Source organism: Hippocampus comes, unplaced genomic scaffold (assembly GCF_001891065.2).
Source record: "Hippocampus comes isolate QL1 unplaced genomic scaffold, H_comes_QL1_v1.1 scaffold487, whole genome shotgun sequence".
Lineage (NCBI taxonomy): Eukaryota > Metazoa > Chordata > Actinopteri > Syngnathiformes > Syngnathidae > Hippocampus > Hippocampus comes.
Genome location: NW_017805352.1, coordinates 245763 through 260204, shown reverse-complemented (window position 1 = coordinate 260204; position 14442 = coordinate 245763). Strand labels below are relative to the sequence as shown.

Genomic DNA, 14442 nt, shown 5'->3' with positions numbered 1-14442 from the left:
TATATATATATATATATATATATATATGTACCCTGCATGCCGAATCAGGAAAGACTGCAGCCAGCTGTCGCCATACCATGAATATGCCTCATGCTTTCAAACTATATGGTAGGCCGTCATCAAACTTTCATCGAAACACAGAATCTGATTATCGTGACAAACTCAACTCAAAATAGCCTGAACCAAGTCTTAAGCGGCAGAATCTACTGGGTCGGACTGTCAAACCTGGCGATAATAATTCGCTGGGTGCAGGTCTTCAAAACCTTCAAGGCATTTCAGCAGACAATACACCATTTGCGTGAAATCCTCCCTTTTCACACTGACAAAAATGGGCGACAAGATTTAATGGGCAGACTTACAGGTGTGGAAAAAGAGCAACTTGGGAATCCCGCTTTGGAAGGTTAAGCGAAAGGGTAAGGTGAGAGGAGCTAAGTGTTTTACTGCCATCTGCATGCAATAATCCTGAAACTGCCCATCAAAAAACGCTGTATTTCCCATGTCGGGGACAACAGTGAGAGTGGATGTCTGCTAGACAAGGACATCCGGTAACAAGAGAGGACGCGCAGCCGGGCAGCGTTTTCACACTCTCTTCCTCTCATCTCTTCCTGTAGCTCTCTCCTCTCTCCGTGTTGACTTTAATCGCCTGGTACACACAAGGGACACGCCCGTAAAACCCTTTGTGATGTTTTATCATCTCCTATGGATTGCCACCAGACTGTTTCTCATTACTCTGTGCGCTCACTATATGTTGCCTCTTGTACAGAAAGCCCGTGTCGTGCTTGGTAGGCCTGCCTACTGTGTGACAGGGGGAGGTTGAGACCCACTGTGATGAAGGGAGCGCCTGAAATGTTATGAAAACCCTTGCATGTTTCCATAGCAACTGGCACGGCGAGCTGCAGACACGGATTATGTGTAAACCAAGTTTACTGACAACAATAAATTCCATCATGCTTAAATCAAGAGAAAGCCCTTGCCAGGTATAACTCCTCCGACAAAACTTTGTGACAAGTACATCCAAGGACGTACGCTAACTTCACAAAGGAGAACTGGGATGAGGAAAACTGCAATGCAATACAGACTACAGCAGTGGTTTCAACAAAGGGCAATAAAGAAGAGAAAGAAGTTTTTGTCGGAGCTGAGCAAAAATATGGATTAAGTCTGAAAACAGGGAGAGGTTCAAGTGCCGAGCAAGCTCACTGACGCGGACATGTTTAGGCCTCATGTGCGCAAGAAAGCGCATTCAAATTCTCCGCAGCTGCATACGACACAGTGACACCCAAGGCAAAAGATATAAAACTGTCAGAGGAATTGATTTAACAAAATTTTCATGATTGTGGTTATAGTTTGCGGTAGTGTACAACTGCACTGCTTTCTACCAAGGAGCTTTTCAAAATAAATATTTTGGTTGTGTTATTTAGCAGAAGCAGAGATCTATTAAAGAGCATTTTAAAACACCTCTCTTATTGCATGGGTGCACTGATGCAGTTAAAACTCAATCACATTAGCCTAAACCGTTGACTTAATACTGCCCCCAAAACATCAATCAAAATGGAGCATTCATTTAAAAAAAGCACCATTTTAATCACAGCTCTTCTCTGTGTTTTGTACTGAACGAATTGAGGGTATGAGGAAATTAAAACGCAAGGTCGATCACCATTTGGTCATCCCCCCCCCCCCATCTCAATTTTAATTTGTAGAAAAATTAGATGAGCAAGTAGCCTCCTCAATCTGCCCCGTAGTAAAAGTCAAGAAAATCAACCTAACAGATGCTCTGAAGAAGCACTCTGGTCTATAGCCACATTTTCAGCGACTGATACTGTTAGTGGGAGGGAGCATTTAATCCTTTGTGGGCAGGTTTAAATTTTTTTTTTTTTTTTTTATGAGACATGTCACACCATTTTACAGCATTGCAAACAGACAGTAAACACCTGGAAAGTGCTGCACTTTAACACATGATTAAGAGCCAACTAATTGGATTGCAGATGGTAAAACTGTAAGGAGGACCGTAAAAGAGAACGGAAGACGAGACGGGGTAGGCCTGAGAGAGGGACCAGGACACCCCAGGCCGCTGACAAATGATCGAGCTAGGGTTTCTCATTTCTGCTGCCTGACTTGAAAATGCAAATAGCAGACTTTCTACGGTCAACAAAAAAAAAAGGGAAAAGACTCCCCCCCCCTATGTTCACCATCCATCCCTCCATTCTTCTCCTCTCATGCGGTGGTGGTTGGTCGCATGAAACAGAGGTCAGGGGACTAATGGAAGACCTCATAGCCTTGTGTGCTTCTAGAAACAACCCCCCCCCCGTCTACTCCCAGTCCTGTCTCTCTTATAAATCAAGCTGGCTTCATTGAGAATGGCAGAATCCTCTGATGTCCCGGCCATGTCTCATTTCAAAGTCCCCCTGAAGGCTCACACGGTTCCACATTTACTCTGTGGGCATGAGAGAGCAGTGTGTGTGTGTGTGTGTGTGTGTGTGTGTGTGTGTGTGTGTGTGTGTGTGTGTGTGTAAGAAATTTGATTTGAGGAAATTTTGGAATGGAGAAAATGCCCCACAGGAAAAGTGTTTATTTAGTAACAATGCCACAATAGATCCCACCCTTGAAGGCTTTTATGAAAACTCACATAATTTCAGCTAAATCATTACACCATCAGCTGACAATCGTGATCGTGTGTGTGTGCGCGCGCGTTCCTAGATGAAACTATTGCGGTTTAAGTGGCACGCCTATGCTTCTTAAGAAGACCACAACATTTCCCAAAGATTGCGGTAAAAAGGATGAGGGAGTGTTGAGATAATGACATTGTCTGACTTCCCCTTGAATGTACACTGAAAACAAAGCCAGGTTACATTACATCCATATGGATGCATTCTTCACGAGTGGTTTGGCCCTCGTTTTTACAAGTGGCGCAATACAATCATGCGAATGATGTGGCGAGAATCTAACGGAGCCTGTGTAGTGATGGAAAATGAAAAAAAAAAAAAAAAAAAAAACTGCATAAAGACAGAAATACCAGAGGGCTTTGTACACAACCTTGAGACATCCCTATGTGCAGGGGGTTCCAAAAATACTGACATCATTTTGTCGTCTAAATTCCATAAATAATAGCTCAACTTATCTCAAAGTTTAATGTAAAAATCATTGAAGTTGAATGTTTTCCTTCATCAAGATGCAGATGACTCACTAGAAACAAAAAGGAATCGTGTGTGACAGACACAGTCTGTCAAATATGAGTGAAACGTATCATCACTCACACCATGCCTTCCAAAATCTTCAATTTGCAATACCGTGAAGATTCTGCTATGAGGCACGCAGACAGGCAGACACGCACACACACAGTGTTTACACACTCCGCAGGAGTGTGTGACACCTCAGTCGTAACTAGTGTTAACCCCCGACGTGGCTGTTGTTTTTGAGTGTTTCAAAATGTCTGCCGTTTGAGGCCTGAGAATGCGTTAACATCCAGATGAGAGCAAGGCGGCGGCAGCCGGGGAGCAGAGTGGGGAGCGGGGGTCTTGGAGGTGGAGGTAGAGGGCTGTCTCAGACAGACAGAATAACATTCCCCAGTCGTTACGCTCATCTCCATAACTCAGTACGCTGCCACAAAGCACTGATCCCAACGCGGGACTTTAATGAGTGGACTCCCACCACTATAAGCGCCGTTACCTGCTGCTGAACAGCGAGAGTCACTTTGGGCCTGATTCATGGCTGCAGATAGCATCCTTTAACTTATATTGAGTGGAAAGAATAAGATTGACACCTTTCTAGGTGGGAGGCAACTTAAAAGGCTGTAAAATCTGACTGATAGACTTCAAAATTCTGAGCTCAACCACAAAAAAAAGGACACTCCAAGGCCAGTGACCTCTCTACAATCCACATTTGTCCATAAAAAAAGACAGCCCGGTCGTCACGTACTTGGCTACTTGTGTTATCCTGCTGATTGGCAGGCAGACATACGGGGGGGAAAAATATCCTTGGCCAGCAGTAATGGCAAACACCAACACTGGTTACTCTGTGATCGTTGTTCTACCAGTTTGGCATGCCTCTTTGCATTCATGACTATGGCGGAAACTTAGAAAGTTGAAATTACTGTCAATGTTTGATATTGTTAAGGAACACTTTTACCAATTCTGAACCTGCAGCGACATGGAAAGTGTTTAAATCCAGACATCAGTACGCCACTCTCCAAGCAGATTCCGTGTGTTTGTCCGTAACATGACATTTTAAGCGAGGCTCTGCATTTGACACACCCCTTTTACTATCTTCCATGAAGTGCAGATATGCTTTTGCTGCTTTCCGAGGGTTCGCGTTACACATTAGCTACAATCGCAGCACAGCTGTTGTCTTTCAATGATGTCATCGTGCCTCAAAATGTAACGGGTACACCTATCTACACTCAAGAAATGCGGGAGAGGAAATGGCACGACAATACATGTAGCAATCAGATCCTTGTAATATTCTTACATTCTATGTTCCTGGGGGTGGGGGGGCAGTTCATGTTATTGCAGTGTAAGGATGCACCGAATTACGTGTGTTATGGTGTGTCTGTATTTTACTTACCCCTAATGGGTAGGTCCCGTTTGTATATTGAGAGGGATGAATTGGAATCACAGCCTACCTAATGCCAAATCAAAGCAGAAGCATTGACATTTGCAGAGCAAAACGTTTAATGCATCGGTGGGAGAAAAGGTGTTTTCTCCACAGGTGACAAACATCACACGCTGTCACTGCAAGATCGCAAAGCAAAGATTACATAGCCGGCCCTTATCTCCGAGACCTTTTCAGCGAGTCCCGCTATCACTCGGTGTCAAATGACATTAGTCTAATGAGGCAAAGACGCTACAAAGAGCAGCAGGTAAGTTGGCCGTCAAACGCCTGGCTGGCTTCAGCCTCTCACCGGGGTGACGATTAAAGGGAGGCGCGACGGCTGAAGAAAGCTCTATCCGCGTTACAGTTGTGTGCGTGGGAAATCGCACATTGAGTAAATCGCGGCCGATGGTTGCGAGGGATGCTGCCCAAACCTCTTGCTCTTCTTGGCACCGAGGTGATAATGAATGTAACACTTTTGTTACCTTTACGCCGTCGCAGAGGTGTGCCTGGTACAAAGCCAACAGGGAGGGAAAACAATCAAGTTGTATGGTCGGATGCAAATCCAAGTATCACCACTTGCTGTCCTCCAAACATACCATTTGCAGAAATGCAAGGAAACACAAGTCACACCCCTGGTACGACACAAGTAAAACCATTATTTTCATCAGAAGATGTCATGATCGACGGGAGATGCGGGTATTATCTATCAGGAGGATAAGCGGCTCGGACAATGGGGGGATACCATCGTCAACCGACAGAATGCCGAGCAGTCAGTGAGTCAACAATTATGGCCATCGCTAATACACAGCAGACTGCCAATTGTTAAACGCTCTCAAGAAAATTTGTAAGAAATGTGTACAAAATCCTAAACATGATATCATCTTCATAACACGCCAGCTTTTCGCAAAGCCACGTAGCAATGCTCTAAATAAATGATGAAATAGGTCAACGGAGAAAGGAAAATATACGATTTACGTTTGGGTTTCACAGTCCCTTCGGCTCAATGTAACTCAAGTGTGTCATGTGTGTTGATTCACTTCCCCACGATGTCAACACTTAATAGACATGCTAATCCTTCCAAAGGGCCACTGGGAGCTATCAACGAGTCTCCTAATGGGCAAGTTCATGTTTATTCTCTTCTCCCACTGGGGAAAAAAAGACTCACTTGAATCTCCCATTTTATCATCCGCTGTCTCAATCAATCTCTCGCATCCTCACTCAATCAATTTCTCTCCACTTTTTTTTAGGTTCCCCCTCTCCCTTTTGGCTCCCCTTTCTGGACGGGTAACCCATCTCCTTACTCCTCCATCATTCTTTCACTGCTCCTATCCGCTCCCTAATCTTCTGGTCTGAAGGGTGTTTCCTGAAGAGGGCATGTGCGCAGACGCATGTGAGTGATGGATGGTGTAGGGCATGCTTGACTTAGTTCCCTCTTCAGAGGCTCCGACAGTGGAGGTCCTGGGTGAGGTGATGCTTGCGAGGGAGGAGAGGTAACTAGCTTCTTTGAGGGCGTGCGCGGGAGGCGTAGCTCTCACTCAGGGCCTGCGTGATGCGAGCTAATTACGATGAAGGATGAGAGCTGCCACCTCCTACAATCTGGGAGCGCCTTCATTAAATTTAAAGTCGACCATGCATCACGGCAGGACATTTGGAAATAACAAAAAACAGGTTTTGTGCAAAACATTCCATAATTCTGAACTAAAAGTTGGCGCGGTAAGTCTGATAGGTCACCTCCCTGACCGGAATCAGCTTATCGGTTTTGCAGTGCAGTTTTGTGTCCGCAGAAGCGGCCATCCTGATGGCGCCCGTTGTTTTTGAGGAGGTCGACGCAGAAGACACCCAGACGGGCTGAATTTGATACCAAATTAACAAAACATTCCGACAATTGTTCTGTCACCGCAGTGTCAAAGCCACAGTCGACATTGTGGAAATGTTGAGCAAAGGCACCATAACACACCACAAGAATGCTATTTTCCTTTGTTTTTGAACAACATTGTAAATCGGATTAGTTCGATGGCTAAGCTTCCGAAATAATTATAATTATAATTGGAATGAACGAAAAATACGTCACTTGTGCAACTTAAATTGTATTGAAGTGATGTATGTGAATGGCGGTTGTCATAACATCTTCCGCGGGTCTGCGGGCAAAATGTTGGAGATGATTACAAATTACAATGATTTTTTTTTTGTGTCCTCTACAAGCCTCAACGCTAGGGATGGGCGAAGTACCGACATCAGTTATCGATATCGGGCACAAAAAGCAAAACATTAAATAAATTTTTTTTTTTTTAAAAAAATCCAACGAGTGAGTCCTCCTTGGCAGTAATTGGCACCAAACTGCGACTACTTGACACATCAGCGAATCAATGATCTTCGTCAGAAAGTTTCACAATTTTTGGTGTTTGTGTTAAATGTAATTTTATATATCCAAAGTAGTAAAGGTATCAATCTGACAAAAAGTGGTATCGAACATCCCTCCTCAACACAATTGAAAAAAATGTTTGAAAACATTTTACTTGGATCATTGGTGACTCCCCTCCGAAAACACATTGCCAAACTTAGGAAACCATGCTCCCAATTTGCAGGAACAGTCAACGCAGAATGCTCTTTCAACACATATAGTGATTTAGGATCCATCCAGGTGCAGTGTTTGGGCATATAAAGCGTAGACAGAGAAGCAGGGAGGAGAGGCTGTCCGACAGCTGCCTGCCTGGTTGGGTAACGCATCAGCGAGACCCCCTGAGAGGAGCCCAGCCTGGGGTAACGTCTGCGCTCCAGTCGGGAAGGAGCACATCAAACACAAGCTCACCTGCTGTTCTCGCGTCCTCCACGGGGGATGTGAGAAGACCGTGGCAGCAGTCATCACACCAAGACATCGGTCCCATGGATAATCCGGCTGCAACCACACACCTTTACACGACGCAATCCTCACTTCGGCATCATCGCTTGACCCACCTTAACATGCCAAATAACTAGAATAGTCACTAACTGCCCGAAAAAGTTGTCTTATTCACGACTAGTTGTGACAATTGAACGCAGCAAGGACTTTTATCACAGCCGCATTCGTTGAGTTCACTTTACAACACATGCTGCCAACACCTACAGGCAGCGCTTTAAGTGGAGAAAAAAAAAGTGCCGGTACTCCTCCGACTCCACGTGAAAAGAACATTTCGGGGGACATGAGTAAGCTGAGTCAATACCCCATTACATGAATGCATAACAGCATCCCCCCCCCCCACCCCACTATGTTCAACGTGTCAAATGAAATCAACTAGATTTGCTCATGTTGCAGAAAATTTGATCAGCCGCAGCTGACAATTTGGGAGACAGGACCCCGGGGATGGCGGTGGCTCAGCTGAGGACATTATTGCACGCAATGAGAAGCCCGTACACACAAATACATCGAGGGAGAGAGGCTGGTGGGAGACAACAGTCACCCCTGTCATTTTCGATTGCAGGCCGCTCATGTTGCATCAGCGACACCTCACATACAGCCCAGTGGGCCTCAGCCCCCCTGGTGTCCCACTGCCGCCACAGACTGACTGCCAGAGACTTACTTCAGCTCTGGAGAACAAACACAGAAATGAGCCTTGTTAAATATTAGGGTGGGGGGAAAAAAAAAAAGTTAAAAATGACATCAAGATATGACTGCTTGTCCATGGGCCCTACCAAAGTTGATCTTGACAAAACTGATGAAGAATGTCTGAGGAGGCAGCAATTCGATGATGGAGTATAAATGATCGGTGGTATGATCAACATCTAGACGACAAGCGACGGTTCGCCCGGGGCGCAAATCTACCCAGCATCGCCTCTGATAAGAATATATAAAAACGTGATAAAAGATGACGTAAATATATAAACAATGTTTTTAATTTACAGAAAAAGAAATGTTCAAGCTTCTATCAATTATTTATTGTAGGTAGGGAAAAGAAGACAACACTATCCCTCCGTCCCGCTCCAGGAATGAGCAATCAAACTAAGAATAACCAAACTTGTGTAACAGCAGAAGATCGATTACCCATGCCTACAGAGCACCGCTTCGAAGCCCGAGTAGGTGCGGCTTGGGTGCCGCAGGCTCGTAACTTGAAAAACTTTGAAATCAGGACACTTATAAGTCAAGACACCAATGTCATTAAAATGCACGGGCAGGCCGAATTAAAAGTGCATTGACAGTCCTTGGCTTTAAGCGAGCCTCCGCCAGCGTGGAGATTCCTTACAGGCTCACATGTGTTTGGCAGATGGTACTGAGCCGATGGCATACCAGGTCAGGAAGACTTCAGCGATGCAACTCTCTCTAATTTGACTCAACAAATACTATGCCTTCAAGAATGTCTGCAAAAAGGAATCACGACATTCAAGCGCGGCATTGTCTTCGGCTTGTCTGTGGTAGATAAATAGCCGCATTGTAAAAATGACATATCTGCTATGAATCAAAAGGCATGGCCACAGTTTTCGCAATCACGGACAAATGTCTTGTACAAGACTTGTTTTTCTCCTGGAATAATTCTAAATCGTGACAGAAAGCACTCCGGATGCCATCAATAACGACTCAATATCCATGTGGGCATCTTTTACGTAGGCTAAAGCGCTCAGGCCATTATGTCTACAGGGATAGAAAACTGGATAAAATATGGAGCTGGTCACCGAGTCATTCATAAAAGCTTTTGTGAGGGTCATTCATTCATTCATTTGTTTATTCATCTGGTCGGGGTAGAAGCCCTCAAGTTCTTCCACACCAAAATCATTCAAGCAGGCTTCCACTAACTGTTGCCACAAAGCCACGACTTAAGATTGAACAAGACTTTTGGATTTTTTTAAAAACTAAATTAAGAAGCATGCATTTTGTCCGTACATTGGGTAGCGGGGTGTTATTCATATTCAGTGTGTATATATCAAAAAAACAAAAGATGCCAGCATGACTTGTCTAACTGAGATAACGGCACCCAAGACACACATTACTCGATTTATCTCATAGAGGCCAAGCTCAATCAAATTTACAATCTGTAATCACGCAGGCAAAAGTGCAAAACGTGCGTTTGTGTGTGTGTGAGGAAGAAGAGTGCAAGCCAAGGACAACATGTGGCACAGGAAACACGTGGAAACAATTAATTGGCAAGCCAGACAGATCGATGTGCATTCACGCAACACCGGCCAGATTAAAGCTTGCGCTACCACCAAAACATTTTTTTTTGATATTTGATTGTATCCGGACAATGGGGTCGATGTCACCCTCCACATGTTTAAGGGAACAAAAGTTACTTTCAAACAGGTATCTCCACTGGTCCCCGGACACATTGGCATTGGGGTTGAAAATCAGCCATTAAATGATGACTTACGCTCACGCTAAAGTAGCACATGCATGCGAGGCTTTGATGACACGGTGACATTTGTGGAAGCATGTTTTCTCAATCCATTGTTCAACGTTTGCGGTCTGTCAGGATCTGTTCGTTACCGCCAGCCCATATTACATGCACATGTTCCACAGGCAGGCTGATAAACAGTCATCGGCTGCGTGCATTTCTAAAATAACTCTCTCCCTGGGAAAACACATGTAAATGCGGTGATCAGCGCGCACTTGTGGCTTGAGATTTAAAGGCTAGCTCAACGGCTTTGGTGTCTCCGGCAGCCGACGGCCGATGGCGGCAGCGGCCGACGCGGCCGTCTTTGATGAAGTGACCGACTCTTTGACGCCTCTCGGCCTACTTTGTTCAAGTGTCAATGTTTGGGTCTGCTGATGCCGAACCCTCATTGTTGGGTCCTCCCTTTGTGGCCACAGTTTTCACTGTACAGGGAAGAGGCAAAGAAAAGGCCTTCGCCAACAGTCGGTCATGCCCCAGTGCTCCTGGCAACAACAGGTCCAGAGGACGCAGACCTGCATGGCCTATATTGGCTCGGCTCTCCCTTCGTGGCGGCGGCACTTGCCCCCCCCCATGTCAGCTGGCCCATTCAGAACAGGGCCGGCCCTTTTTATGAAAGCTTTGAAGAGTGCCGAACAAAGGGGCGTCCTATGTTTAGATGATAGAATGTAAGCAAGTAGTTTTCTGCTTGGGCAACACAAGACAAAGGGTGTCATTTTTCGAGACAAGGAGTAGGCGAGAGAGTGTTGCAGTGAGACAACCCAAAAAGGAGGGAAAAAGTTGAGGGCGCACGACAAGTGATGACAAGATGCTCTTGACAGCCCCACCCCCCTACAAAATTAAAGTCTCAGCGACTAAATCTCAATGCAAACTAGATTTGCAAATTACAACTATATATAATATCCAAATGGTCTGTGTGTGCAGGTGCTCACAAAGTTGTGGCTAATCAGTGTAAATATAATTAAGTTTCCTGATTGCATGTTTCATATCAGAGTTTTGTAAGCAATGGTAAATGACAATTTGATTTTGTCTCTTAATTGTGCAGCCGCAAATTGGACTGCTGGGCAACGAAAACAAATGACTTTGCAATGGCAAAGCGACAATGTTGCCCTCAGAGTAAGTTGTGTTTTGCCGTTATTTGATCAACTTTTTATGAGCAAGGGTTACTTCCTTAGGTATGAGTTAAATGTACCTGATCATGGCTAGCTTGGAGGGTGCTCCCGGTGCCGTGGAAAGTCATTTGCACAGGAGAGAGGGTCAGATAGGTCACAAAGTCCTTGCCGCCCTGCGCATCACTGTACTGCACCTGGAACAGTTCAAAGACAAAAAGGATGAAGCGGTCGCCGTGTTTGGTGGGGAAACATGATTGCAATGCACTCTTGCATGCCCAACGCACCCGCAACCATACAGAGGTGGCGACGCATGTAAGGGTGTGTATGCGGGTGGTTGTTCCAGATTTTTAGGATTGTGCGCAGTGAACAGATGAACCGGCTCCACATCTACAATAATGACACTTGTACATTAATATGGAACACATCTGTGGCGAAAAAAAAAAAAAGATTTATATGCGGTGTGAGCATATTTATTTATATTTTCATTGGCTTGGGAATTAAAATATATTACCGCCTTCAGTCAAGAATTGTCCGTCATTTACACCCCCCCGCCCCCGTACGCGTGAGTGTGCAGTACATGATCTGTGGCCGACGTCTTCCAGTGGAGTTTTTCTGTGCGATTGAGTTGAGTGAGCGGAAATGGAAAAAATGTGCACCCCTATTGATACATCGTCCTTTGCCCGAGAAGACACGTGGGCTCAAGAGAACATGAAGAAATACTTGAGAGGTGAGATGGGAAACACTTTAATGCGCAGAACATGACACAAGCTGCAGTAGCTACACCTGCATGCATGACTGGGCGGACACACGTAGCGCTGAGGAGAGATGGGCCAAGGGTGCTAAACTGTGGAATGCTATCTGTTGAGCAATCAAGCCATCAATACTGTAAAAACGGGCTGTAGGAAATGAGTCCTCTGATAGTTTCATATTTTATAAATTGTAGCGGCTTCTGGAGGAGCGGAATCAAGAGATAACAAAGACTTAAATATTGACATTCTATCTGGTACGGCATTTGAAAACAATTTCAGATGTTCAGGTCTGGATAAACATCTTGCTTGGAAAATGCGAGAAAAAAAAAAGTTGAGAGGACATAAACATCTTGCTTGGAAAATGCGAGAAAAAAAAAGTACTGTAATAAAATAAAAAATGGACTGAGGTGTCATTTTTGAATACAAGGAGTAGGCGATTTTGAGAGAGAGAGCACTGCAGGGAGGAAAAACCAAAAGAGGAGGAAAAAAGTTGAGGGCACACCACATGTGAAGACACTCTTCACAGTTCCACTAATGAAAACCAAAAAATCTTTCGCTTTATTTCACTGAATTTATTAACCTTATCATCATCATCTGGGTTTTTTTTTGTTTTTTTTGCCCACCCTTCACAAATCATTAAGCAGTCAACGTTCCGTTTCCTCTGCTTTTTGTCAGCACTATTTGGCTCGTTAGAGTGGATTTAATCTGGGAACATTGCTGTTGTGGGTCCGTAGTGCCAACACTATGTGATCTTTGACTGTATAAATAAACATCACATGGCTCTAGCGACCAGCCAAATTCTGGGTTAGAAAACGGCAAGATTTGGCAGGTCACCAATCATCACCTGGAGGTCTTTCTTCCACGGTGTCTTGCTGACGGCCATAGTTTGAAGTGCCCGATTACTTCAAGGCCCGCATCGCATATGTCAGGATGAGGGACCACGGCATCGCCCTTTTTTCCAATGATTCGGTCGAAACGGAACTAACGAGCGTCGACAACAACCTAGTCCATTCTGCGTTGGAGTGCATGTTCGGAGGCATCTGTGAGCGCATGCATTTTAAACAGGCCTAACTAATCATCCCAGGTCCCACTCGCTAATCCACTTCCTTTCCAGACAAAAGGAGGAGGAGAGTTACGCAAGGCCCGCGATTGATCGGCAGCACTAATGTGGAACGACCTCTGACATTTGGCCTCAAATGCTGGCTCCACCTCAAAGGCGCCTCTTCCTCTGAAGAGCATGCAGGAAATGAAATGCAATGACAGTGCCCGTGTGGCATGCAAAAATTCTACACTGTATTCATGGCACCGATGGGGAGACCCGAGTCCATTCATCAGGTGCGTGTAAGATTAATGGCTACCAAAGCAGCTGCGGCAAACCGGGCAATCTCGAGATAAAAAAAGACATTTTTTTGGACTATACAAGAATAAACGAGCCCTTTCGCTGGAGGAATGCTGTCATTGTTGGTGAGAAGCAATTAGAGGTCCTCGCCGAGCCACTTCAGAGGAGACCTCGGGGGTCAAGAGTGTTTTAAGCGCACTGTTAATATACCTTTCACTATGCCTAATGGTAGCAGTTTGAGGGTAAACACAGCTGGTACTTGAGGGGGAACAAAAAAAAAAAGTGTCTCAATTAAATGAGACAAAGTGCAGTCACGTAAGATTTCTAGAACCGATGAGGGTAGGCAACTGGAACAAGTGCGTACATTGTAAAGCAATGCCGCAGTTGAAAGTGTTCAATCCGCAAATTGTAAAAAGTAATACCTATTATTACCACGGATGAATTTCCTGTAAAATCAAACTTATGTTGTACAGATATCGCTATGTCCGGTTTGATCTAACTGCGAGAGATTAAAAGCCGCTGTACAGGAGTGAATGAGAGCACGAATGGTTGTTTTAATGTGACGCACTGACCACCAGTCCAGGTTATAAACCGGGTCTCTCACCCAAATGGGGTATGCGCCAGTTGACCCGCAACCCTCGTATGGGTAAGTGCAATCGAAAATGGATGGACGGAAGATGAACAACAGCGGCCGCTGAATATAAGAACGCGTCAGTGTGCTCGTTTTCTCACACCGGTCTGCATTCAGTGGCAGATTTTGTTTCACAGCAAAGATATTCCACTGGCTGGCACCGCTAACGGGCGGTTGGGTGGTTGTTGACTGCGCCAAATCAAACCGCGGCGTGCCAGTTTGTGATTCCATTAAGAGTTTCAACACGCAGAGCGGTGCCGAATGATGGCGGAGGTGGCGGCGCTCCAAGATGGACGCGGACCAGCCTCCCAATGAGGTGCGCTGACGTCTGGCTGATGGCAGCCAGCCTGTGACGACCAACCACGTAGGTCTGCGTGAGCTGGAGGACTACCAAATGTGCGGGTCACCTCATCTCCACTTTGCGGTGAAAAGTATGACCGAGGGCGCATTTCCCCTCGTGGTTCAAGTGACACAAATATCATTTTCAGCCAGCGCAGGCCGACTAAAAGTGCCGTTTAAGCGGATCTTTTATTGTTGTGGTCGCTGCCCATTGTGAACTCTTTTGTAGTTTTTTTTATGTTCATTCTGGGCATCTGTTTTCTGACATATTGGATACAGCAATTAGACAACGGGGGGGGGGGGGGGGGGGGGGGGTTTTTTACATTCA

General features: G+C 45.3%; 1 protein-coding gene across 1 annotated transcript in view; it reads right to left on the bottom strand.

The window, feature by feature from the left end:
• Positions 1–14442, bottom strand: part of stau2 (staufen double-stranded RNA binding protein 2) — a 56148-nt gene that overhangs the window by 8540 nt on the left and 33166 nt on the right. Inside the window, exon 13 of the mRNA XM_019871857.1 lies at positions 11137–11250. Within this exon, the coding sequence (XP_019727416.1) occupies positions 11137–11250 (114 nt within the window). The remainder of the gene's footprint in view (positions 1–11136; positions 11251–14442) is intronic.